Source organism: Bidens hawaiensis, unplaced genomic scaffold (genome assembly GCF_021521415.1).
Source record: "Bidens hawaiensis isolate Kalapana, Puna unplaced genomic scaffold, B.hawaiensis_p1.1 tig00000358_1, whole genome shotgun sequence".
Classification (NCBI taxonomy): domain Eukaryota; kingdom Viridiplantae; phylum Streptophyta; class Magnoliopsida; order Asterales; family Asteraceae; genus Bidens; species Bidens hawaiensis.
The window spans coordinates 77,624-105,285 of record NW_027491026.1 but is presented as its reverse complement, the minus strand read 5'-3'; the positions used below and the strand labels follow the sequence as shown (position 1 = coordinate 105,285).

Here is a 27,662-nt window from a genome sequence, read left to right as displayed (position 1 = left end):
CAGCATATTTAAAAGGGTTTTTGGCAGCATTTTGACCTGGCTTTCATTCCATATCACTCTTGGCGGCTAGAGGCGATTTCCAGCAGCTCCAACAGGCGATTTTCACCACCATAGCTTGTGCCAAGACCCTACATATGATTCATATCATCCGTATTGAAGATCCAATTATGTCAAGGTTCGGCTAATCTCCTAGAATCTCACCCGGGATGTATAGTTTGTAATCTTTACAGTTTTTCTCATGTGACTAAGAATATTATTGTATTATTATTGATGATTGATATATGATTATTGATGTTTGGTATTTCTGAGTGTTCGGTCGGTTTAGGTTTACGTTAGTCTGTACGATCTGTTACCAGTTGCTAGATAATTGATCATATGACTATTTGGTTAGATTGAATACAATAAAACATACAATTACCCTTAACTGAGTCACACTGGCAAGGACTGTTTGATAACCAATGCCGTGTGTAAAGTGATTGTTGATGTCTAAGGTTTTGTCTGATTGATCAGTCTTTAGTTAATCGCTAATAATTAATCTGTTAGGTTGCATAAGATAACTGTAGGTTGATTACTTGAATTCACGGGTGTGATTTGTTTGTTAATTGCTTGAACTCGTTTACTTGCGTGTTACTTAGTTCTCTAAATTCACTTTAATTGCTTGTGTGATCAGCACTAAAAACCAGTTACTTCATAATAGTAAATCTGTACACGAATTACATTGACTACATACTCCTGGTGGATACGATACCTTACTTATCTTATCTAGGTAGTTTAATTAGGTTTTTGATTGACTCATACGACGGTCATCAGAAACCAAGAAGAATAATCAATTCCCGAACTCAGATGGAATCAAGTATAAACCGATCAAAAGATGAGCTTAGGGATCACCCTAACTCAGATCTGGATCGAATGGGACGAAAAACGGTGAAAACAGTTTAAAATGGGGTAAAATACGTTTTTCCGACCACCGCCCGGTTTTCCGGCACAGCGGCCTTTCCAGCGTCGAAAAGGCGGCATACGAGGTTAAGGTTTCGTCAGAGAATGTTCTGACATTCTCTGACATAACCCTAATTCGTTAACGGAGAAATAACGAATTAACAACAATTCGTTATGTCCATTCGTTAAGGAAGAATAACGAATTAACAGTAATTCGTTATGCCCATTCGTTATGGAGAAATGACGAATTTGCAGTAGTTCATTATGATCATTTGTTAAAGGCCAGTTCCTTATAAAGGCCAGCTCGTTATAAGGACCAGTTCGTTATAAAGACCGATTCGTTATGAGAGTTCATTCGTTATGGAGGTTCATTCGTTAAGAGATAACGAATCGGTTCATTCGTTATGAGTCTCATTCGTTAAAGAGCAGAATAACGAATTAAACTTTGAAATAAGGACAGAAAGGTCCATGGACTTATAATAAAATGGATCAATTACAAAAAAGCCCACGAACTTTATGAGTTAGCAAATAAAATAATAAATTGGAATTCTAATGAAAAATGTGTTAAGACAGTTAATGAAAATAAAATTTCTCCAAGCTGACCTGGCAGCTCGACCCCAGCAAGGGGATCTACCCCTTAGACCCTGTTAGGGGCTGCCGCCCCTAGAACCCTGTTGCCAGGGGCGCTGCCTCCGGGCCCCCGTTCGTTGAGGGTTATAATTAAACTAGAAACGCGATATGATTAGTGATAGTTGATTGATATGTATAATTGTTAAACAGTTAGTCGTCCACAGCTAAGGAAAGGAATAACCATTACCGGTGAACGTAACCGCATTCAGGTAAGTTTCTAGCCCCATTATTTGTTATGTTTTCGGGGCTATGTGCATACTCGATGTGATAGTTAATACACTTACCTTAAATGCTAGTGTATGCCATGTATGGTTTATATATTATCTATATGTCTTGAATGAGAATGAAAGTTTGTCGGTACGTTAACGATCTTCGGATATTGCACGTATCGCCAAGGGAAGTGATTAGCTCCTTACATGGATATTAAATAATAACTTATATACAGTGTTCCTTCTATGGATAATATATAGAGTTCCATCTATGGATAATGTATAACGTTCCTTCTATGGATAGCATAGTGTTCTTTGATGGATAGTGTAGTGTTCCTTCTATGGATAGTAGAGTGTTCTTTCTATGGAAAGTATATAGAGTGTTCCTTCTATGGAAAATATATATAGTATGGGTAATAGTAATAGTTCTTTTAATAGATATCACGTGGTGTTCCTCTTATGGATATTTATACAAGGTTAAGGTATTAATACGTGTGTTTGGATACGTGAGGGAATGTACGAGAATGAATTATATGTGGTCTGATTAACTAGGACTCACTCAGCGTAGCTGACTTTTAGTATGCACGCTTGTAAATAGGTTTAACAAGCTAGCATGAGGATGGCACATGACATGAATTGAACGGCTGACATCTGAAGATGAAAGAAAAGGTGTTTTAAATATGATGTTTTATGTTATGGTTTTAAAGAAAAGTTTGTATATCTTGTATCAAATAATTTAAGTTAACGTTTCCGCGAAAGGTTTTAATTAACACTGATTTGTAGAACTGTGTTCATGAGTAAATCTGACATGAAATGTAGGGCACCGGTGACGGGGCCTTACAAATCTACCATTCGATTAGAATTTTCCATTCAACTTTCACTTTGTCTCCCACCACTCCCAACTTTCAACCTATTTGTTTTTCTCACTCCCTCACTAACCGGCAACTAATTCCGTTAGTGGAGTTGCTGATGTGACTTTTTTTTTAATTGAGTTAGATGAGGTGGCTTGCCTACTTGGAAATTACTTTTTTTTATTTATATCAAACATCAATAACAATACTTAAACAAAGCATGGGATTCAACACAATCTGCAAATCATCCTCACCGACACTATCATCATTGTCATCCCACTCGTCACCACCGGGTTCCGAAACCCAAGCTCCAGATTCCGATAGCCCCGGAATCACAAAACCCACCTCCCCATCATCTTCAATTCCAAAATTCTCATCCAAAAAATCACCTTTACCAATTAGGGTGTCATCTAAAACCGATCTCCGGATTCCTAATATGAATGTGGACCAAACGAAGTATTGGTAGCAATTAATCATCTTTAAAATGGCAACGTAGACAATGATGTGAAAACGGGTTGTTAAGGTTAATCCACTAAAATTAGTTGTTTAGTTGTCAAGTGAGTGTACAACATAATCTATTTTAAACAACTCTTGAGTGGTTATTACAAAGTCCTATAATTGCCAAGAGTTATGCGGGTTAATACTTGGTAATTCAAGGTTAATCCTTTACAACTTAACTAATCTTAATTGGTATTTTAAGTATAATACAAATGTTATTTTTACTAAAAAAATCAAAGACAATTCACTTAGTAATTTAAGGGATTCTCTCATCTTTAAAGTAAGTTACCTCATCAATACATAATATAAACCAACTTGCTTACATAAAATGATATTTCTTATGGAGGTTATAAAGTTATGCACATCTTTTTCTTTAACTATCATGAAATAACATGACTTAAGAATTTTGTGTTATTCTCACATTTAATTACTAAAGCAAGTTTATATCATATGTTTACTAATTAATTGTTAAACCGAGTTAAGGAGTTTTAATCAAGATGGTACACTTTTATCCTTATCCTTGATCATCTCTATAAATATATAAAAATCCAAATATATTATCTTTAATTTATGGTATTTAAATTCATTTGAAATTTACTTGCTAACAAAAACAACTATGTGTTTACTTCCAGTTAAAATAAATACAACGATATAGTAGTAAAAAATCACACAAGTGTATCCGTGGATCGATATTTTTAACTTACCCATACTATACTACATATACAATAGGTACACTTACTTACTGTGTGTCGTTTATTTAAGATAAAAATCATTTTATAAAGTTAAAACTCGACTTTGCGTGAAACAAATCCCTTTAGAAAAACTAATACGATAGGTACACTTGCTTATTTGTGTGTCGTCTATTTAAGATAAAAATCATTTAATAAATTTAAAACTCGACTTTGCGTGAAACAAATCCATTTAGAAAAACTAAAACTTTTTCTACTACTCCACTACCGCATGACATGCACTAAAGTTAAGCATATACAAGCATCGCATGAGTAGCCTACTCCTATGTTAGAAAATATTAATTTTGGTGATCTAACTAACACAAGGCTTGAGTATTACCCAACCTTTCATTCTAGTCCTTACACGGGTTAATTAAACTAACAGACCTTATGACGTTTCCCAGTACTAGACTCGTGCACTTTACTTTCGGGAAAATTCCCAAAATAGCCCCTTAATTTTGAAAGATTCTAAAATCCCCCCTGTTTCTTTTTTCAGATTTGTCCCTCTTCTAACACACTGATGACAATGTGGTATGTAGTCCGGCCGAAGAGTTAGCTAACACAAGTTCAACAATGTGTTAGGCCTCCAAACACATAGTCAACGATGTGTTAAGCCTCCAAACAAATAGGCAAAGATATGTCATGCATCCAAACACATAGTCAAAGATGTGTTTAGCCTCTTGTTTGATTTTTTTTTAATTATATTTGGTTTTCTTTTATAACTTTTAATATATAAAGTTTATATAATTTTGAATATTACGTTGAGACGTGTTTTTTTTATCTACGTGTTGAAAAAAAAAATTAAAACCATGTCGGGTCAAATTTTATTGAACATTTCAAGATTTATTTAACACCGGATTTGAGTAAAGTCTATGTCGGTCTGTAGATAATTAAAAGCACGCCTCAATGGTATATTCGAAATTATATAAAACTTTATAAAGTAAAAGTTATAAAAGAAACCAAATATAAGTAAAATTAGTTATGATAATATAATATTAAAAAAAAGGGGCCAAACACATCTTTGACCATGTGTTTGGATGCTTAAGGCCATGTTTAGTAGGCGAGAAAAGGGGCAAAAAGTGGGGGATTTGGGGCGCGAACACCGCCCTCCCAGGCGAATTGTGGGGCGAAATGTGGGGGGGCGACATTAACTTGTCCGACGAATTGTTGTAAAGAATATTATTAATTTAATATGTTGTGTTATATATATACATACATATATATATATATATATATATATATATATTATATTACTATTTGTAGTCACTACACCATTACACCCCAAAAATAAAAACATACCCTTTGCTGACTGGGCGCCACATGGCATAAAACGCCTCATTTTGTAGCCCATCCACTACACATAGCCTAACACATCTTTGAATATGCATTGGAAGCATAACACATTATTGACTGTGTTTGGAGGCCTAACACATCGTTGACTATGTGTTAGTTAACTCGTCGGCGGGACTATCTAACATATCGCCTCTGATGCATTAGAAGAGAAAGAGGCATAAATCTGGAAAAAACAATTTTGGGGGAGGGGACAAATTTGGAATCTATCACCATTAAGAGACTATTTGGGAAATTTTTCTTTTAGTTTCAGTGAAGTCAACAAGCCAAACCGCATGTTCATTTTCAAAAGTTGAGCCTACCGACACATCAATTATATAGTCTAAGCCTTTTGTTCCATTAATAGCTTATTCATTATTATTTCAAATATGTTAAATCTTGATTATAAACCACGTCATACTCCACTTTACTTCACCATCTTTCATAATACTATGGAAATGGTTACCAATTTACCATTTTCCTCTATTTTTTATAAAATTATAATATTATATAACTAAAGTTAATTTAATTTAATCTTCTAAAGGTTATTAACTAGAATAAAAAAAATAAAACATTTGACGTTAAATATTGCATATAATAAACTAAAATAAAGAAAATTACATTTGAAATACTAAATAAAAAACGTAATATTATTAATATAATTAAAAATAAAAGTAACATAAGTAATAAAGAATAAAACATTATATTAATATATTAAAAATATACAGTACACAGCTCATCTTCTCCAACTTTCAACTACCTATATTCTATAAAAAAAATTTCCAGCCTAATCTTCCTCTTCCTCTTTGGCTTTCAACTCAAAAAAACCTCAGCTATATGTTTTGGAATATATTAAAAATAAAAGGCTTTATAATTAAAGGGAGCATTCGAGCGGCAATATTAACTGTGAAATTTCCATGATTACTTTGCCGCCGGGCCGCCCCGCCATGCCTGGGGCGGTGTTCGCCGCCGGCACCGCATGCCATGTCACCATTTCAACGGTAAAACAGGCTCAACACCTGATAGTCTAAGACATGGTCCGGTCCGTACATAGAGGAATCTAATAGTATATAGAACGTCAAAAAAACTCCTTTGATTGGACCTCCAAACGGTCCTCTTTGTAACAGTACGCAAATCTATACACTTTTAAAATATGAACACTTTTTTATATTTCGAGGATCTAAATCAGAAAATTTTCTAAATAAAAGTTCATAATACAATAAATTATTAAACTAAAAATTTCATAACTTTTTATGATATTTTTTTAACGAGTCCGAACATATGGGTCAGAAGTTGTCCAAATCAGAGAACAGCATTACTAACATCTTTCTCATTGAAACTTTCAACCTAAGACATCTCATTATACCAATCATTCTTGTAACCTCACTCGATCCTAAACTAAGTATCTTTAATTCGCTATCATAGTTGAACATTGAATCTCTTATTCATGGCGAGTTTCTTGTGAAACCCCTTTTAAATGTTTTAAAAGTTTTGGATTGATTGCATGCTCTTTACTTAAACTTATTTGATAACGTGAACTTGTTATTAACAAGCTAGTGAACATCTGTTGAACTGTACCGCTATATAACCCAACCATTCTCTTCGGGTTGAAGCCTAGAGTCAAGTGAATAGTGCACTATTTGGGAGACCCCCACGTTTGGGATATAATTCCATTGATTTGGTAAAACCATCATATACATACATGGCCACTACGGCATGTAACTGGAACGTACTTGTACCTCGGCAGGGTATGAAAAACATTGTGACTATTCCTGGTCACCGAGACGTTGTTTTGGGATTGGTTGTAGCTTGCTAACATTGCATTATCAACTTGTTTACATTTTGCACATCAAAGTTATTTATTAATTTTGAGTAAACTAAACTGCGAACTCATCAAATTTTTAGTTAATACACGTTTTATTTTTTAACATGTTTTCAAGAAACTTGGTTAAGGTATAATTGGAAACTTGAATTACTTGGTTAAGGTGTGATTGGAAACTTGGACTGTGGGTAGTTATTTTAGAAGTCAAGCCTTGCTTGAATATAGTTAAAAGTATAATCAACGCCTTCTTGAAGACGCTAAAACAACAAATTGGCGTCATCACCTACCTAGAACTTTTGGTTTGATAAATTGTTTATAATAGATGTTTTAAAAGCATTGATGTAACCATTGTAAGATAATAGTTTTATCCTAAGTTCAAATGCTTTTATTTTTCCATATTTTCACTGTTACGATCTCATAACGAACTTATACGCCCTGAATGACCCGAATGGTTAATGCAAAAAACAGAAGGGTTATACAAAAGATGTTAATGGGTAGTTGATAAAATGTCCGGGGACCAAAGTGATAAGTAACTTGATGCCTAATTTTGTTTGTGCTATTAGTTTTCTTTGAGACTAACATGGTTTTTGAGAGGCATGCTTTGCCACCTATACCCCGTTGTGGTGCTCTGAAGGGAAGTGAAGTATGATGCAGCGCCGAAGTGATAACAGTGCCAACTCAAGGGTGTGGCAAAGTGGACGATAGTGTCAGAATTTTTTAATATTTTAGAGGCTTATGTTACTGCTTGTCTTAGCCTCTGAATTTTCGAGGATTAACATGGATGACTCCGCGTGACACATAGGAAAGCTAGCTCAGTTGTCTAGTCTATACCGCAAAGTCAAAAGGGTCTGGTTCAAAATTGATTGTACCGATATCATTACTTGTGAGTAAAAAGTAACTAGCGTTCTTACCCGCGCTTCGCTGCCCGGGCATGAATCTTTAAGTTGTAGAACCTAATTTATCAGTTTTAAAGCACAATTAGTGGTACCATATATTGTGTTTGTGCAGGTCACACATGGTGGTAAGTGACTCATTCATTCTATCGCTCATAAATTATATCGCATGGTCCTTTTGTTAGATAATGAAGTATAATGTGCATGTTAGTAACAGTGGCTCTAGTATATATGCTTCTGTGTTAATATAAATTGCATATCATTCCATTCCATGTTCTAAGTAATATTTAAGCAATGTGGAATTTTCTTTGTTTATCTAGTATTATTATTTAATGAAGGAAATTAAACAACACAAATGGTCAAACATGGCTTATACAGACTAAACAAATAAGTCATATAGTCTGAATAAGTTGAGCTGTAAATTAGTTTGGGTACCCGATTAACATTAACAAACCATCACCATAATACAAATAAATCAAAATAAATAAATAAAATGTGAAAAATGAAGAGGCCTAGACCGCTAATCGGCTGCAACAAACAGTGGTGGCGGAGGGTGGTAGCAATAGATAGTGATGTCAAGCCAAGAGGAAAGGGTTCTCAACTTCTCATCATCGGAGTTAAGGTTCTCATCAATGAACATCCAGATTGTTCATCAATCGTGTAGTGAAAGCCAGCTGTATAACTAACATGCATTAAAATATTATTAGAGAGAGAGACAAAAACATGCTTTATAAAATTGTAATATATGCATTGAAAGTAGGAGCACTACAACAGTATCAGAATGAGAGACAACTGAAATCTCTCGATTAATATATATAATTTCAAATGAATGTGTAAAACCAACATATCATCGAGAAGTGTAAATGAACATTTATAGACAAAGTAAAGGTACAACAAACGTAATCCGCATTGATCATTCAATTAATGTGATTTTATCCGGTTATAAATTCACATGACCTCTCTTTTTCATATCTATCCTACTCGGAAACAGGATCCATATAAATTACTCCACTAAATTCTAGAACGGTCAACGTTCCACCAATCTATCAAATCATACAGGCTGCTGATGAATCATATTCATATACTCCCGTGTAAAGCTATGAAACTCGCACGTTTTAAAACACAATAATTGAACTTATGAAACATGCATAATTAACCTAATCACCTTGACCTACATAAATAATTCAAACCCTCAAACTCAATAAATAACAACTATTTCCCTTCAATTATTAAAAAATGATTACTCTCATCATCTTCACTATTCTAACGGTCAACTATTATCCGGCCACCAGTGTTTCAACCCTCAAAGCTGGTGATCAGTTCAACCTCAATTCTCGGCTTGTTTCCCCTGGTAACAACTTCACCTTAGGCTTCTTTACCATTCCAGAAACAAACTACACTTATTTAGGAATATGGTACACTAATGATGAACAACGTAGAAGAGTATGGGTAGCCAATCCATCTACTCCGATCACATCAAGCTCTAGCGTACTCATGATCGACCCGAACACCGGGAGACTGATCATTTCCACAGGACGAACAACCCTTGTAAACATTTCAGATACTATATCCGGTTCTAGCTCTAATAACTTGACCGCAACTCTTCAAGACACGGGTGATTTCCAGCTGAAGAGCGAATATGATAACTGGATTATCTGGAAGAGTTTCGATTATCCAACTAACGTGCTTTTACCGGGTATGAAACTCGGGTCGGATATTAAAACTGGGCGTACCTGGAACTTGACCTCATGGTTGAGTGACAAAATCCCTGATTTTGGCGCGTTTACTTTGAGCTGGGAGCCGAATGGGGAAGATTCGCAGCGATTTATGGTTCGCCAACGAGGTGAGCCTTACTGGACTAGTGGTGATTTGAGAGATCAAAACTTTGAGTTCATGAATGTAAATGAATTACTTCTTTCAAGGTATGAGCTTAATTATGTGTATGATAATGAAACAAGGTACTTCAGTTTTGATAGTGTTAATAACATTTATCCCATGTGGATTTTGAGGCCGCACGGTCGGATTGTGGACAGTAATGATCGTCGACTTTCGGCGTCTGAACTTTGTTACGGGTATGATTTGGGTAACGGGTGTGTGGCGAGTTCTGATACTCTAAGGTGTAGGAGTGAACACGATAAGTTTACTCCAATGAGTGGGGAGTTTGCGAATGAGGGAACGAGTAGATCGGTTGATGATAATTCAAGCCTAAGTATTGGTGATTGTATGGTGCAATGCTGGAATGATTGTGGGTGTTTGGGGTTTGTTACTGGTGGGAATGGGACTGGTTGTATAAGGTGGACCGGAATCAAATCGGTTAGTAATTTTTCGGTTGATTCACGAGGAAATTCGACTTCAAAGTTTGTGCTTATCTCTTCAAATCCGAGCAAAGGTAAATCAATCGCGATTAATGTTCTTCAGAAAGCTCGTGGCTCGCTCGAAATCCAACAAGCCAAACCCAAGTCAATGTAAGCTTGGCTTGTTGTGAATGATATTGTGTGTCTAATAAATGAAATTGTTTATTTTCTTAATTCACAAGAGGTTTGACGAGCCACGAGCCGGCTCGAGCTTTTTTACGAGCCGAGGTCGAGCTTATCATTTCAGCTCATTAAGATAAATGGGCCAAGCCCAAGCGCACCCAGGTTAATTGTTATGTTTTGGAATCATATATATGTGCATTAAACTTGAATAGATGTTGATATAGCCTCAAGATGTTACATAAGACATTGTGCACAGGAAAAGCTAAAATCTTGATTTGGGCACCTGTTGTTGCTGGCATTTGTCTACTTCTCTTTTGCTTTGGTCTATTGTGGTATCTTAAGAACCTGAAGGTTAAACGAGAAGGTATAGCAGTTAATATTGATGTTATATTGTTATACTTTTGAAGTTTAATATCTATTGTGCTTTCTAAAACACGGTTTTGATTGTGAAAGAGAGACAAAAGAGAGACGACAGACGTTTTCTTGAGATGATGGCTCACGAAAGCTTTAGGGGTTCGAGTGATATCGAACGCGATGATAGAAAAGGAGATATGGTGGTCTTCAGCTTTGTTGCTATAGTAAAAGCCACAAATGATTTCTCGGATCAAAATATGCTTGGGAAGGGTGGTTTTGGACCTGTTTATAAGGTATTTATGTGTTTTCATACGTATTCTTGTTTGTAAAACTTAATTTTAATAGTTATATGTTGTTGACAAAAGCGTGATTTAATGTGGTTATGACGATGCAGGGAAAACTTAGTGATGAACGGGAAATTGCAGTGAAAAGGCTTTCGAGAACATCGGGACAAGGACTAGTGGAATTCAAGAATGAACTCATACTTATCGCCAAACTTCAACATACAAATCTTGTTCGGGTTCTAGGTTGTTGTATTCATGGAGAAGAAAAGATGTTGATTTATGAGTTCATGCCCAACAAGAGTTTAGATTACTTTCTCTTTGGTAAGTAATGGGCTTGCTTGACATGGGCTAGTTCACAACTAATAACTAGTTCAAAAATCAAAACTTAACGTCATGATGGTTTGAGTTTTGATGTTTGTTTGCGTTATCTAAGTTGTTAATCGATTGAATAGATGAAACCTGGAGAGCACTACTAGACTGGCCAAAAAGATGGAACATCATTGACGGAATTGCTCAAGGGTTACTTTACTTACACAGATACTCTAGAATGCGCGTTATTCATAGAGATCTCAAAGCTAGTAATGTTTTGCTAGATGGAAGCATGAATCCCAAGATATCTAATTTTGGTATGGCAAGAATATTCAAACAAGATGAGACTGAAGCAACGACCAAAAGGGTAGTCGGTACATAGTATGAACACTCACTCTTTCAAGATTAAAGTTATAGTTAAATTTTACCGAATATAATTAAGTTGCATTATGTAGTGGTTACATGTCTCCCGAGTATGCAATGGAAGGAACTTTCTCGGAAAAGTCTGATGTCTTCAGCTTTGGAGTCTTGATCCTTGAAATCCTGAGCGGAAGAAGAAACTCTAGCTTTGTTCACCTTGACAAAACTACTAATCTAGTCAAATATGTAAGTCCAATCATTTTTAAATTTAGTTTGACTTTTTAAGTCAATGTGTAACATGAATAATTAAATACTTCTATATGGTTTTAGACATGGGAGCTATGGCAACAAGGGGATGCATTGCAATTACAGGATCCAACGCTTGATGATAGTTGTGTAGCGCACCAATTGTTGAGGACTGTCCATGTAGCACTTCTGTGTGTGCAAGAAAATGCAGTGTATAGACCGGTAATGTCGGACGTGATCTCTATGCTTATGAATGAGACTATATTGTTGCCTGCCCCAAAACGGTCAGCGTTTTTCTTTGGCAGGACTGCATCAATGTCAAGTACTTCATTTGGAAGAAAGTCAAAAGACAACTCTGTAAACTCGATGAGCATTACGGAAATGGAGGCTCGGTAGCATATAATTAACATCTGTGCTACCGAGTATCACATATATTTACAGTTAATATGATGGCTACACATGTGTCCTCATCAACACCAAGGTCGTTGATGATAACAGTTGGTCATGGTTGTTTTTAGTGATTTCTAACTGGTTTTAAATTACTATATAAACTTATTTGAACATGATTTTTATAAGCATGTATTTATGAGAATATCACTATTCTTTACATTAAATTTCAAAAATAATCTGGAATTTTATTTGCATCTCCAAATAAACAATAATTGGGTAGGGGTGTTTCAAAGTCAGATATTCAAGATCCTTCAACTAGTAGATTTCACTATCCGAATCCGAAATTTATATCCGAAGTTTGAATATCCGAGAGTTCGGGTATCCAAGAGTTCGGGTATCTGAGAGTTCGGATATCCGGTTGGATTGTTAACCGGATATCCGAAAATATGGAAAAAAAATTATTATAAAAAAGTTTAAAGAAATACTATTAAAAATATTTCGGACATCCCAAAAATCCAAAAGATTATCCAAATTATCCAAAATTATTAGAAGATCTAAACTTATCCGAAAATTATTTGAAATATCCAAAAATTATCTGATATCCGTATCCCAATTCATATCCGAATTATCCAGATATCCGATATTTCGATTTCGGGTAGCGATTTTGAAATTTTTCGGATGGCTCGGATATCCGAACCATCTGAAATATTTTATTTTAATTATTATAGAATAAATATTAATTATAAATTTTTGGATAATTTTTGGATATTTCCGATATTTTGGAATCAAAATATTAGAAATTTTCCAAAATATCGGAAATATCAAAAAGTTATCCGAAAATTTATAATTAATATTTATTTTTAATAGTTAAAAAATATTTCTGATTGTTCGGATATACAAACTATCCGAAAATTTTCAAAATCACTATCTGAAACATAAATATCTCGGATATCCGACTTTTTTGATAATTCAGATTGTCAAATATTTCGGACATGGATTGGGATTTGGAATTGGATTTTTTAACACCCCTGTGTTTGAGTATATTCAACTCTTTATTAAACTTGCGATTTGCCTTTAAAAATGTTAAAATGTAACGGGACCCCGCTCTATTTTCCCACATGCCCAAAACAATTTCAATGTCACTTTCACTACGTTTTTGTAAGCCCACTTTCATCTGTCCATCCGTTGGAAGCAAATAAGTGAAATGCTTAAATTTTTAAAGATGAAAATGCAAAATTCATTGCAAGTATTATAATATCTAACATCATTTATGTACTAGAGACATACTTGTCTTTATATTGTTTTAAAGCAGACGTTTTAAAACTGAATTTTTATATATCACGAGTATTTAAGACGGGCACTATGCGGCGGGAGTGTTAAACAACTAAAAAGTAGACATAAAATCCTTGAACTACACACGTGTATGGTGTCTTAACTTCGCAAAAATTAGACTAAATTATAAAACATACAAAAGAATAACTAAGTTGACTTAGGACGCATGCGTTGCGAGGGGCTATTAAACCGCAAAAAATAGACAAAAAAACGATGAACCACACATACATGTTTCCGATGGATCCCTTGTGTAGACCGATTATATCGCATATCCATTATTATATGATCATGTTGTGCAATATAATGTACGCATACTACTCGCTCTTGATCTTTTCTACAAACTTAGCCCACATGGGGCGCCTAAGTATACCTCATTTTCCCTTCAAAACACCGAAGCACACTCCACATCTTTTCTTGCTAATTATTGGACCTTATTGAACCCAAGTGTGGATATGAAAACCTTTCACAAACGTCGACCAAGCAGGGTAGATCCCGTCGATAAGGTAGTATCCACGTTTGTAATTTTGCTTGTTAACATGGAATAGACATTTAGGCGGGGTTCCATTTAGTTCGGTGAGAAATAAAGGACATTGTTGGAGAAAAGTTATGTCATTGTTCGACTTGGGCGGACCAGAAAACTCATGCCAAAACACAAATCATTTGACGCCGCCACTTCGAGCATGATCGTCGGGTACTAGTGATCAGCTTTTATATATTTCCCTGTCAACTCCATAGGACAACTGTTAGGAATGGTGCTTAGTCTAATGTGAATATAAAATTGTTTGTTTAACTGGTTTAAGAAGTAAATGGGTCATTCGATAATTTAGTGAAAGGTGTTTAGTGTGGCACGGGGTAATAAATGCTAGAAGTGTCCTAACAGTGAAAAGTTGGAGGACTAACGCTGCACATTTGCTCCTGGTTGTTATGAAGTGTATAATTTAGGGTTCTAACTTGTTCCCAAATTAGTTATTTTCATAAGGATTAATTTCATATATATCCCTACAAAACTTGTAAATATCGTATATACCCAATCAAAAATGAATATAGATATTGTACGCTAATGCTTAACGTACGAGAGGTACGCGAGACGCTCAAAGGCAAAAACCTAAAACGCTCACAAAAACTTAAACGCTCAGCCAAAAACCTAAAACGCTCAGAAAACGCTCAAAAAACGGTCTTCGTGAAAAAAGTAAAAAATTGATCGATTAACGATTCAAAACTGTTTTTTTCAGTTAACCAATGATTAATTGGATATGTATTGACGATTCCGAGATGTTGGGATGTGATTTCATGGATCGATTCGTGAAAAATGGAATTCACGTACGTTAAGGATTAGTGTATTGGATCTTTTCACTATCATATATACCCAACTTTAATGAATTTTTAATTAATGGCCATTTTGTCCTTGATATTATATGATTTCTTTATAAACTGTTTTATATTTTAATTTGAGGAACACTAAAGATTAGTATTGAAACACAAATCTCCTGTAAGTCCATAACAACGATCAATTTAACATCGACCAGTTCTGGCGGATTATTAACACCGAGGAACCAGCCCCACAACCGCCACCAGTTCCGGCAAATAGTGTCGACAACTTATTTCATTCTCCGCCCATTGCCTCACCACCGCTTGTCTTCTTCCACCTCATACACCACCATTCGTTTCCACATCCTACAACCACCATTAAACGGTCGGAAACAATGACGGACAGACCCAAATGGTCGACGATTAATGACAGTGGTTACAGATCTGATGGGTGTCGGAGATGTTGGAGAAGCATCCACAAAGTCCCAATCTTTCGTGTCACTCTCCGGTGTCACACCGCACCACCGCATGGCCCTTAGTTTATTGACGGGGAAGGAGACGAACAAAAGGAGGCTTATAATTTTTGTTTCTTTTTTCTATTTATAATTCAGGTTTTGTAAATTTCTTTTTTTTTTGTGAAACTATATAATAAAGTAAAAAAAGAAAGAAGGGTAAAATGGTCATTTACTATAGTTTTTTTTTAATAAATTGGATATATATGATATTTTAATTAATTTGTAAGGGTATATATGATATTTTTAGTTTTGAGTGGGTATATATGATATTTTCAGTATATATGATATTTTCAATGTTTGTAAGGGTATATATGAAATTGCCCCTTTTCATAAATTCTCTTTCATTTGTTAATCATTTTTCGATCATTCTTGTTTGTATACTCTCATATAGGGGTGCAAACGAGCCGAGCTGCTCGCGAGCTACTCGGGATCGGCTCGTTAAAAAGCTCGAACGAGCCGAGCTTAATCGAGCCCGAGCCCGAGCTTCACCTATCGAGCTCGAGCCGGCTCGCGAGCCTAAACGAGCCTGCCATTTATATAATTTTTTAAAATATATATTTAATAATTATTAATTAATATATATATATATATTGTTATAAAAAATAAATAAAAATAACTAAATAATATATATATATATATATATATTATTTTATACAGAAAATTATAATAGAAAATTATATATAAAAATAATTATATTATTTAAAAAATAACTAATAAATGGTAAACGAGCCGAGCTCGAGCTTGAAAATCTACTCACGAGCCGAGCTCTAGCTTTGGAAATAGAGCTCGAAACGAGCCGAGCTCGAGATCGAGCTCTGTGTAAGTTGAACGAGCCGAGCTCGTTTGCACCCCTACTCTCATAATTCATAAGAGAACAAAAATCCTAATTCAATTTCTTGATTTCATGTTCAATTTGTGAATTGAGTTATTTATTAATATAAGCTGTTATCAATTTGAAAGTCTGATGTCTTCAGCTCAATTTACTATTAATATTATTATAATTATTACATATTAAAATTTTGGATTTAATTTAAATGAGCTAGCTACGTCAACCCTGGCCCGGGTTCGGCTCGTTTACAAACGGGCTTTTTTTTTAGCGAGCCATGAGATTTTTGAACAGCCCTAGTCAGAACCCATTACCCAGGCCGCCCATTTTGCCATGGTTACTCTACAACATTTATTCGGCCCGTTACTCATAAATGGGTCAATTTGAATTATATATTATCTCAAAATTTAAAAGGATAAAACATTAAAACTAAACTAAAACGATGGCGTACCTTGGGAAGTGCATCACTAATGATCTTGGGTATTGGCATTTCAAGCAAGATGGCTTCATTAATCGATTTAGCAGCCTTAAAGATTTGAATAACCACTTTAGCCTTATTAACCAATTTCTTCCTTTCAGCATCTGAAAGCCCACCCACGGGCACTTGTGGTGTCGGAAGCCACCATCTTTTACTTTGCTTCAGGTTTCCGTCTCTTCCTTCTGCTCGGCTCCCACCTTCCTCGTACCAAAATTCAGTCTCGGTCATTGAATCCAATATTTCCTATTAGTGTGTTTATGCATTTTAACTTTAGATAAACATTGGCATTTTGTTGTGTTAATATTATTGAAAGTGAAGAGATCACCTACAAGAAGCATGGAGTCTAACTTCTGTAATGCTGGGAGGTTCAAATGAACATCTACACGGGCTTTTGGTGTCATTATCAGTGAAATGATATAAAGGTTTTATAAGTTCATATGTGAAAAGAGAAGCGAAGTATTGAGAATTTTTTGTGAAAGGAACGGAAAAGATGCCTCTAGTGTCCTGCCGTCGGGCCCACATTGCTTGGCGGGTATTAACTGAACCATATAGTTAGTTGGAGAAAGCAACCAGTCCATCTCTCGTCTCCACTTGTTCTTTTTCCCCTCCGGTAGAGGCTCGAGTTTCCATAACTCTCCAAAAACGGTTCCTGTCCATCCAAAGAGTTTTTATAAGTGCGTGTGCATTTTGAAAGTGATTATATGATATGATTATGAGTGTAAACAAGCCGAGCCAAGTAATTATGTGATATGATTATGTGTATACACAAGGACCATCCATGTAAGCAACTCTACCAAATATTATATCATAAACTTGTCAAATATGCATGAAAAAAAATCCCTACTTGTGACCTTGTCAAGATTTTCAAAAATAAGGACTTATTACCACTTAATTAGAACCAAATAAGATGGTATGTAAAAATCTCACATCATCAAATTTTGAACGTTTTGAGGGATAACGAGTCATTATTTTAATTTCTTTTCAAAAATATGTGTGTTATATACAATTTTAAAGACCTTAATAAGCCAAAATTGAATTGATAAGCTTTCTCATGTATTTTGGTCAAGTTTAGGGACTTTAATATACCACATTATATTCATAAACTTAGACGTGAAAAAAAATAAAAAAACTACGTTGATTTTTATGGTATTTATAGTAATAATCACGATTTAAAATGTAAAATGTAATATGAGATAATATACCGGCTAGGTTTGTTATGGCATTAGACAAAGCCAAAGCAGGGGAGATTCCATAACGCCCTCCGGTAGCATCTCCACCCAACAAAAGCTTTGCAAATTTTTCCTTCAAATCCTCAACATCTGAGTATTTAACTGCATATGAAGAAGTCTCTTTGGTAATACACTGTTGCGGGCCCTCTGAGTAGTCCCATTCATCCAAACCGTGTTCATCCCTTTTCATCATACTCCATTGAGAAAAAGATGATCCAGATGGATTATTACTAGAACAGCAACTGCTGGAGGGTGAGTCGGTTGGGCATCCGTGTTCGTTACTTGCGACACTTTCATCCTCGTAAGAGTTTGCATTTAGAATGCAGCTCTCGAGCCCGTTGTATGTCATAATTCCTAAACATTGAATAATATAACAAATTTTTAGTTATGATAATACATATGTTGGTAAAAACAATACTAGCACATAATCAATTCTCATATAGATGAATATTTAAAATTTGCTTATACTCTGGTGAGGGTAAATAATTTATATACTTCATGGTGTAAACATGTACAAATGTTTAATTGATTAGCTCATTCATTAACAGGTCAACGTTCCTTTATAAAAAAAGTTAATTTGGTTTTGGGTCAAACGGGTTTGACCAAAATGGGGCTGGGTTGAAATTATCCATTTTAGTGAGAGATAAAAAAATGGGTTCATGGGCTATATTATATTATTGTGGCAAGTGGTGAAAGTTGGAAGAGGTGGAGGTGGCAGTGGCGGCTGTGCAGTTGGCGTCATGGTGGTGAAGTTGACGATGGCTGTGGTGGCTGACATTGTTGGCAAGTAGTGATGACCTATTTTAACATGTTTTAAGTCTGCAAGTTTTGTAAGAGTACCAATTTAGGCCCGTTGTAAAATTTGAGTACATGCCGATTGACTTATAAATTGAGTAGACCCAAGTGATAACATAAGTAAACAAAAATCACCCAACTTAGCTCATTTGTTGATGAATGAGTAATGATTGCTGGTTGTTGGTTGTATTCACAACTATTTTTCGTATAAAAAGTTCCTGCAGCCATGTGCATTTCAACACAGCTATTTTATTAAGATTCATGCAACATGATATAGATATAGTAATCCTACTCTAAATATAAGCATTTTGATGCTGGAAATCATGTTCGCTCTATAAGATTCTACTTCTTAACCGTCTATTTATTGATAACTAAATCTTTTTATATTATGTCTCTTAAAAGTTGTTCGATCTGGTGTGGTTGGAGATCTGTGTGAATATAAATTTATTTTATATGGTATTTAATGCATCATGTCTGTTATACTCTTGGATTTGCATAACTGCATTACTGATGGGGAGGAGGATGAACAATTATTTGCTTCTGACTATTTTGTTGTTTAAATGACAGTCAATATATTCCCACATGCCATAGTATTAACCTTCAAAACCTTTGGTATGAGCTGTTCTATAACTAAAACATTTAATAGTTTTATTCCCAAATTTAATATCAGACTAATAATTACTTAAGTTGGTTATTTACTCATAGTTGACTAAATTATAAATAGTATACTTACTGAATGACTATATAAGTCGCTTGTAAACTATTTGAGATTTGTTCGCTAAAAGCTCGAATCGAGCCAAGCTTATATGAGCCCAAGCTCAAGCCCGGGCCCAAAAATAAACCTTTTTTTTCATATATTGAGCTTGGTTAATTAGGCTCATGAGCCTAAATGAGTCCATTATTTGTATACATATAATGATATAATTATTTAATATAATAAAATATTTATTTAATATAATTAATACACAATACATAAATAAAATATATAAATACATATAATTACGAAGGAAAAAAACTAAATAATATATGATACATATATAATATTATATAATAAATATGTTTAAAAATAATTAAATATGATTAAAGTTTGGTGACAAAGGATAATTTATATATGTAATTAAAAAACCAATAATACACGGGCCAAAAGTTCGAATCGAACTCGAGTTTGAAAATTTTCTCAATAAGCTAGGGCTTTGGATATAGGCCTCGAAACAAGCCGAGCTCAAGTTTATGTGTGGCTCGGCTCGTTTACATCCCTAGAAAGCATAATGCAAGACATACAAGTTACAACATTTTACAGCAAGCATTAATTCTTTAGCTCAACTACAAATTCCCTTTCTATTTATTCTACAACTTCCCATCTATAACAATCTAACGATATGCATTTAATAAAAAGATGTAAAGTATATTCTCATACAAGCTAAATATAGCTGTTAAAGTAAAGAAGAAAAGGTAAATATAACTTTTATGTCCCCACAAGCATTTATGGCATTAGTTGGGACGTTTTGGTAGTACCATGTCACACAATATACCATAAGACAATTATGTGCCACATTTCTCTCAGTCAAATTTAAATTCGTAAACAATAATAATCCTGCCAATTTGCGTGGATTCTGCAATTGGGAGTTATGACATATCACTATCACTTTTAATTATGGATTTTTCATCCAAAAGTTATAACTTTTTCTGTGGGGTTTACAATTCTATTTTGTATTTTCTACTCTAGCAAGAGAATCCTTGGGCCCAACTCCAATTTAACAGCCTTTAAATAATATACTTGTATGTTCCAGGTGCATTATTTAAATTTGAAAATTTGATTTTGAAAAAGGCATATCCTATCAAGTTATCACCTATACAGCCTTTTTAAATCCAACATTTTCAAGAAAACAGGTAAAAAAGTCTACTCTATTTGCAAAGAAATAGTAAACATGTATTTTAATGAAATTTTATCAGTTATATCATTGGCAATATGCAACTAAAAAGATCACGCAAGTTTCGGGATACTGTTGTAATTTTTACTTTATAAATGTTAAAACTATAAGTGAGACTAAATGTCGCACTCTATAAACGAGTCTGTTGTAACAGTATTATTGAAACTTCGTTATTATTCGATAAATTTATCCCTATGTTATATATATCATACCTTACTCAATATTATCTAACGTAAATCGTCTTAATGATTAGATTATTTCCAACAAACCAGCAGTGTGCTAATGACAATATTTTATCATGATATTAATTAAAAAAAAATACTAAAATGATAGAAACTTAGGAAAAAACAAAGGAAGAAATAGTACGGTCATGTGGTTGATCAAAGTCCATGCTGTTACTGATTCCTCTGCTCCATGTACAGCAACTCAACCTCCTCCTTAATAACACCATCTTCAATGATACCTGTACTAGCATAAAGTTAAATTAAACATCTATTTCATCAGACTTGTTATCAAAAGTAATGTGCAGTATATTTTGGAATAAAAATTAATCATGCGTCTGTCTGAATGCTCGGATATACACTAGTAATGTTACAATTAATGGTATTAAAATTGGTATTAATAGATGTTTACTGTAATTTCGTCTTTTTGATCATTTAATGCATGATAAAAAAGAGTTATCTTATCAATAATTCCTATCATCATAATCATCGTTTAATACACAATTTAAATCTTGATGAAAAAGGTAAAAAAATAAAAAGTAATACAATAATTAATATCGTTTATTATTACACAACCGTAACAAAAACCAAAATTTTGTTGTGTTTGGAGAGTGTGCATTGTCTTTTCGGTTCGCGCTAAAACCGAACCAAAAACTGACATTTTTTGAGCATTTAGAAATTGTTTGGCTTCGGTTTTTGGTTTACATACAGTTCGGTTTTGCCATCTGAAGAAACGTGTATCTACTCACTGGTAGCAGATCTACTTTCCTCGGGTTTTGATTGTACTATTTCACCGATGGTTCTTCTGGATCTGTGTTCTTCCACCTACAAAATGAACAACGCCGTTAACTTACCCCTCAGAAAGGGACAGAGGGGTCCTCTTTGGGGTAACCCTCCGGCGTGAGAATAAGTATATGTAGGAGAAGATAATAATGTGAGAGTAAGGGAATCTGGAGAGTATTGCTTAATAGCTGAATACTGTATGATTGTGTGACTGTGTTTTTGTGTGTCTTTCCTTGTGGAGTTGATGCTGTATTTATAGTGCTAGGGTTTCCACTGATTGAGCTGGGACCAAATTAGGGTTTTGTTGGCCTCCTCCAATCGATTTGCGCCACGTGTCCTTGGAGACACCTGGTGCTTTTTCATTGGTTATAATCACGTGGTAACCCATGAGTCATGCCGAGCTGTCCACCTTTCATTTAGCAGCTGTCAACAACAGCATATCCTTATTCCTTAAAAAGATGCCTTCTGGAAGGTTGTCTGACGTGCACAATCAAGGTTGCCCTAATCCTGATTTGGATAAGGACGAGGTTGATTATGTGCATGTGTGATATGCGCCCATCCTGAGGATGCGCGAGGTCTTCTCTTTATTCTCACGCGCAGATATTTCATGCGCAGATGTGATACGCACAAGCATGTAATACACGTCACGCGCGGATGCCCCACGCGCAGCTGCGCCATGCGCAACTGTGATATGGGTGGGCATGTATGATGCGCGAGTATGTGATATGCGCCGCGCGCGGATGCGCCACGCACGATGTGATATGCATAAGCATATATGATGCGTGAGCATGTGATACGCACGAGCATATGTGATGCATGAGCATATGTGATGCGTGAGCATATGTGATGCTTGAGCATATGTGATATGTGCAAGCATGTGATGCTTGAGCATATGCGATATGCGCTGTGCGCATAAGTTTTGGCTTTGTGCCTTGATAATATCTTTGATTTCTAATGTCTTGTATATATCTTGTGGGTTGACCCGCCCCGCTCGATGTTGAGGCGGGTACATACCTCTTCAAGCCCCCCCAGTCTAATGTGTGTCTTATCTCGCGCTAGCGCGGTAAGATAGATATTAGACTTACTGATTTGGTCTTTTTAATGGGGTTTTGTCGTTTTCTTGGTTGTTTCCATCGTTGCGCGAAGTTCTATCCATTTGGTTGAAACGAAGGGTCCAAACACGTGGTTGGTTGGTGGTGACGTGCGCCGGAAACGTGTCAGACGTTTCGTGTGCTCGAGGTGCTACAGTTGCCTTTCATGTCCCCTCGCACAGCTGTCTGGAACACGTGTCGCGCTCGCATTGGTTTGCACCTGCGAGTGGGGGCGCGTCTCTGCTCCGTGGCAGTTCCGTTACGTTTTTATGTCCCCTCAACAGTGTTAGGGACACGTGCCGCGCCCGCGTTGGCTTACACCTGCGAGTGGGGGCGAGTGAAATCCGATCAGTTGCCAATTTTCTCTCTCCTGGGCATATAAAAGCAGGCCCTTAGGAAAAATTTTTATCTTCATCTTCATTGTTGTGTACTCCAAAGCTTCTATCTTTCCGATTTTCTGGTTATTGCTTCCAGATACCCTGTTATCTGTTGCTGTTGTTATTGTATGTCTGATAGCTCAGACTCCTCTAACCCCTCAATCACCTCTATTGCCTCTCGAAGACGCCGTGTGAAATCTGTGGTGATGTCGACATTGAAGCAAAAGGGCAAGGGGAAGAGGGTTGTTGAGACCACATCGGAGGAAGTAGGGAGGACCAAGGCCACGAAAAGGTGGAATGAAATCCCCTGCAAACTGAGGCAGGCCGATCTCGACAGCCTCATCTCGTCACAGGGTTTTCTCCCTGTGTTTGGCTGCATGTTGCCTGTGGCCGGGCAAACGGCGGCGGACCCGCCTCCCGGCTATATTTCACTGTACACCCATTTTTTCACCCACTGCAACCTTCGTCTTCCGATGACAAGGTTTGTAGGCGCGGTGTTACGGTTTTTCGGGATTCATATATCCCAAGTCCATCCGTTTGGACTTGTGCGCATGACTCATTTCGAGTTCATGTGCAAATCACAGCGCGAGGAGCCCACCCCTCGGCGCTTTCAATTTTTTTACAAGCCCAAGATCCAAGATTCTTGGATCTCCTTTATTCCTCGCAGTCAGAAGGTTAAGTGCAGCACCGTGTCATTCAAGAGCCTTCATGACTGGTCTGAGAGGTTCTTCTACATCAGGGCTGGTGTAATCCCCATCCGCATGACGATGCGCGCGATCGATTCTGCGCCCGCGGATGCGGATGTTATTAAGAACCCAACCGGCGCCTGGGTTAAGAAACTGACCGCCGAACCATCCCCCGCCAAGAAAATTCGCGAGGAGGCGCTGGTGGGGGTCGGCATGAGTAAGCTGTGGGCCGACAGCGCGGCGGAGCCTGTCATCCAAGTGGACGGCTTGCGTAAGTTATCGCATTGCTTTATTTCCGCGCTAATAAAATTTGCCTTTGCTGATATTATTTGTCTTGTTTTTGCGCAGTAACCAAGGAGTTTTTCCACGCCGCATACGACGATCAAGTGGAGGGTGGCTCCGTCCTGCTGGGCGCTGGGGAGGTGGGCTTCCCAGATCGCTTCGATGACATGTTCATCCCTGTGGATCTGGAATTTGACTTTGATAGCGACGCGCCTGGTAAGCCTTCGCACTTATGCTTATTCCTTTAGAATACCAAAGTTTATTAACAGTTCTGTTGCTTGTATTTGCAGATGCGCTCGAAAACTACGAGCTGGAGCTCGCGGAAGAGGAGGAGGAGGAAGAGGAGGCGCCCCTACTAAAGCGCAAAGCTAAGGGGAAATCTGGCGCAGGGGGCAGTAAGAAACAGAAGAAAGATGACACCCCTGTCGCTCATCCCCATGCTCAAACGAAGGGACCTGAGGAAACCCAGGTGTTTACCACCAAGGTTTCTTTAGCTTCCCTGCCTGTGAAAGTGGGCAGACCTCCTGTCCACTTGAGGTATGGTGGCGTGACCTCCTCCCTTCGCGCGGCTGAAGAGAGAAGCAGTGTCGCGCCTGCGAAAGGTATACTTTGCTTACCCATAATGGTTCAATGAGGGCGATTCTGATTGAATTATTATTAAATCTTTTCGCATTTGAATGTTTGCAGGACCGGCGACGGTAGCAGATCAGCCGCAGGCGCAACAAGGTGCTGAGGCTGCGCCGGGGGCTGCTTCGAAGTCCCCTGTTCTACCCTCAGAAAAGGGTAGAATGAACTTTATGGCGATGTTCGCCGCGCGAACAGAATTGCTCCAAGGTATGTTTTGCGCCATTGTCTTCTGAATTTTTTGTTTTGATCAAATCATAAACCATTTTTTGTTGTTGATTTGTTCATAGGAGTTGTAGCTGGCGTACAAGCTGCTGGTGACACTCCTGGCGCCGTTGCCGGCGCCGCTGGTTCTGCTCCTGCTCCTGCTAGTGCTGAGTCTCCCCTTATTGGGATTACAAAGGAGCAGGAAGCCGTATTGCGCGCCGAACTGGCGGCGTCGAGACCTCCCTCGCCTCCTCCTACGCGCAGCCCTCTCCGCGAGACTGGTTTGGAGCCCTCCAGGTCGCAGGAGAAGAGGCCGATTGAAGAAGATGAGGAGGATGAGGGAGCTCAAGCTGAAGACTCCTTCGGAGTCCGTGCCAGCCCTGCGATGCCACAAGACTTCGCAGCGCAGACTTCTGGTGAGGCTGGCGCTGACTTTTCTGCTTCATCCCCGCAGGTATGTTTTAATTTGTTGCTCCGCTGCGCGTACTTCCATATAAGTATGTTTTTATGACTTAGAACATTTCTTGTGTTTTGCAGGAAGGTGACCACGTTTACCGCCCGAGATGGAATATTAACGAAGACAGTTCCTTCCAATCCATGGGTGTATGCGAGGACTTCTGGGCTCATGCCGTGCCTCCTACTGAAAGGAGGTATCAGGAGGGGCGCACCAGCGCTGACTTGCTCAACGATCACATTTTCGCTGGGTCGGCTTTCTTTGCTGCCTCCCAAGAGCTTCATCGTGATTATATTAAAGTACGCGATGCTCTTGTGGAAGCCCAGCAAGAGGCTAAGGTGGCTGCCTGGAACCTTTCTGATGCTCGCGCACGAGCTGAGAAACTCCAGGCGGAGCTCAGCGAAAACCGAGCAAGTGCCAACACCGCCTTTATTAAGCGCGGGCATGAGCTCCAAGCTGCGCGGGAGAAGCAGCAGGTGGCGGAGGCCGAAGTTGCCAAGTACGCGCGGAGAGTGCGTGACTTGGAACTGGAGGCGGAGGCGCGTGACCAAGCTATCGTCCAGAGTATCACTGAGAACTCATCACTGGAGAGTGAGGTTGCGCGCCTGAAGAAGGAGTTGGCGGCCGCGCAGGCCGATAGAGATGAGGCCTTGGCGACGGCAGCGTCTAGCCAGGAAGCACTTGATGCTGCGCAGGCAGAGAAAGAAAAAATTTTGGCGGCAGCAGCGTCTGATAAAGAGGAGCTAAAAAAGACCAAGGAAACTGTTGAGTTATTAAACTCCCAGGTTCCTGCCCTCGAGACGTCTGTTGCTAGCCTCGCGCAGGATCGCCAATGGCTGGTGTCACAGGGCATGACTCGTTGCGCTTTGGCGATGAAATATTCTAGCGAGTTTCAGGCCCTTGTGATGGACTGCAATGCTGCCGCGCGCTTGGTGGGTCGAGCTGAAGGGTTTACGGATGGCTATGAATATGGCATGTTGAAGAAGAACCCATCCGAGTACCCTTACAAGAGCGACGCGGCCTGCGCGGACATGGCCGCGGTGGGGGAGAAGTATATGAATACTCCCATCCCCATCCTTGTGCAGGTACCTTGACCTTAATGAGTTTTTGTTGATTAATTTTCCAAGTGTTTTGTACTCAATACTTTTCTAATGATTTGCAGATAGCTGCGCTTGCTGACCAGCCCGACCTCGGCGCGCTAAAGAAGTTGCTCGATGAATGCGAGGGGGCTGGTGGCGATGATGGTGGCGCGGGGGATGTTGCCCCTGCCAAAGGCTCTGGCGCGGCGAAAGAATCTGCTCCTGACACCGTCGTGATAGAAGACTCCATTGAGGAGGAAGAACTTGACTATGGTCAGTTTGGAGATGAGGAGCGGGCCGCGCCAGATGCTGCGGGAGATGATGAGGGTGATGAAGTGGCTGACGTCGACGTGGAGACTTGAGAAGCCCTTCATCTTTCTAATTTTTTTTTTGTTTTTTGTTATACTTGTAATTTGTAACTCATCACACTTGTAAATTTCAATGCTATGGAATGAAATTTGTTTTCCCTTTTTCACATCTTGCGCATTTCCATTCATCTCTTCATGTTTGCTTGTATAGATATAAGATATGCTTGCACGTTAAAATAAGAACAAGGTTGTAAGGAAATTATTTACTTAACCATAGTCCTATTTTGTAAGTGGTTTCGCAGTATCTTGTTTATGCTGACACGCGCGATGACTTTTCACTATTCCTTTTTTGCGCGTCGTTGTCGCGCGTTTTTTATATGGAATTATGAGTTTTAGCCATTACATGTCAGCATGTGTTACTCATATATCCACTATGATTCCGCGCGCGACCTCGACCTGAGACCTTAACAACTATGATTTGGCATGTACTTTGCCTTAGTTGTGTTTAGGGATTTTTATGATCAGGCTGCGCGGGATGTAAGATGGATGTTTGTGAATGTTTTGAGCTAAGGCTCTTTGTTTTGGGCTAAGGCCCTGACGTTTTTAGAGTTAAGACTCGTTAACGTGTTGGAGCTAAGGCTCGTAGGTTTGGGCTAAGGCCCTGACGTTTTAGAGTTAAGACTCGTTAACGCGTTTGAGCTAAGGCTCGCGCATGTATGTTTTACTTCGTTTTATTTTGTTTTGAAGTCAATATAGTGTTGTCATATTGCTCCAAATTAATAAAGGAAGTGTGAAACATGTATGCAAAGGTAATAGAACA

At 37.7% G+C, this 27,662-nt stretch overlaps 2 protein-coding genes across 3 annotated transcripts; one reads left to right on the top strand and one right to left on the bottom strand.

Annotated features, from left to right (window-relative positions):
* The first annotated feature begins 8,853 nt into the window (after nt 1-8,853).
* On the top strand, nt 8,854-12,331 carry LOC143622569 (G-type lectin S-receptor-like serine/threonine-protein kinase At1g67520). Of its 2 annotated transcripts, none has more exons than XR_013151748.1 (7): nt 8,854-10,285; nt 10,630-10,737; nt 10,827-11,020; nt 11,122-11,332; nt 11,464-11,694; nt 11,776-11,926; nt 12,011-12,161. XR_013151748.1 is itself a non-coding variant. In XM_077093681.1 (7 exons), exons 1-7 carry the CDS (start codon nt 9,133-9,135, stop codon nt 12,320-12,322), a joined length of 2,367 nt encoding a protein of 788 aa, XP_076949796.1. In that variant the 5' UTR covers nt 8,854-9,132; the 3' UTR covers nt 12,323-12,331. The 2 variants fall into 2 exon arrangements, 1 of the variants encoding a protein (XP_076949796.1); XM_077093681.1 differs by having other exon boundaries at nt 11,464-11,701; nt 12,011-12,331.
* Nucleotides 12,332-16,523: 4,192 nt separating this feature from the next.
* Nucleotides 16,524-21,542, bottom strand: LOC143622560 (rop guanine nucleotide exchange factor 14-like). Its single transcript, XM_077093670.1, has 5 exons — nt 21,097-21,542; nt 17,978-18,358; nt 17,271-17,424; nt 17,105-17,180; nt 16,524-17,018 (listed from the first exon to the last, which is right to left on the bottom strand). The coding sequence occupies exons 1-5, from the start codon at nt 21,203-21,205 to the stop codon at nt 16,698-16,700; spliced, it is 1,041 nt and encodes a 346-aa protein (XP_076949785.1). The 5' UTR covers nt 21,206-21,542; the 3' UTR covers nt 16,524-16,697.
* Between the last annotated feature and the right edge of the window lie 6,120 nt (nt 21,543-27,662).

Coding starts and splice junctions, on each gene's coding strand:
- LOC143622569 (XM_077093681.1), top strand. CDS start 9,133: ATGATTACTCTCATCATCTTCACTATTCTAACGGTCAACTATTATCCG. Junction 11,021..11,121: donor GTTTTGGACCTGTTTATAAG/GTATTTATGTGT, acceptor ATGACGATGCAG/GGAAAACTTAGTGATGAACG. Junction 11,927..12,010: donor CTACTAATCTAGTCAAATAT/GTAAGTCCAATC, acceptor ATATGGTTTTAG/ACATGGGAGCTATGGCAACA.
- LOC143622560 (XM_077093670.1), bottom strand. CDS start 21,205: ATGCTAGTACAGGTATCATTGAAGATGGTGTTATTAAGGAGGAGGTTG. Junction 18,359..21,096: donor CTTTGATCAACCACATGACC/GTACTATTTCTT, acceptor TTCAATGTTTAG/GAATTATGACATACAACGGG. Junction 17,425..17,977: donor TGCCATAACAAACCTAGCCG/GTATATTATCTC, acceptor TTGGATGGACAG/GAACCGTTTTTGGAGAGTTA.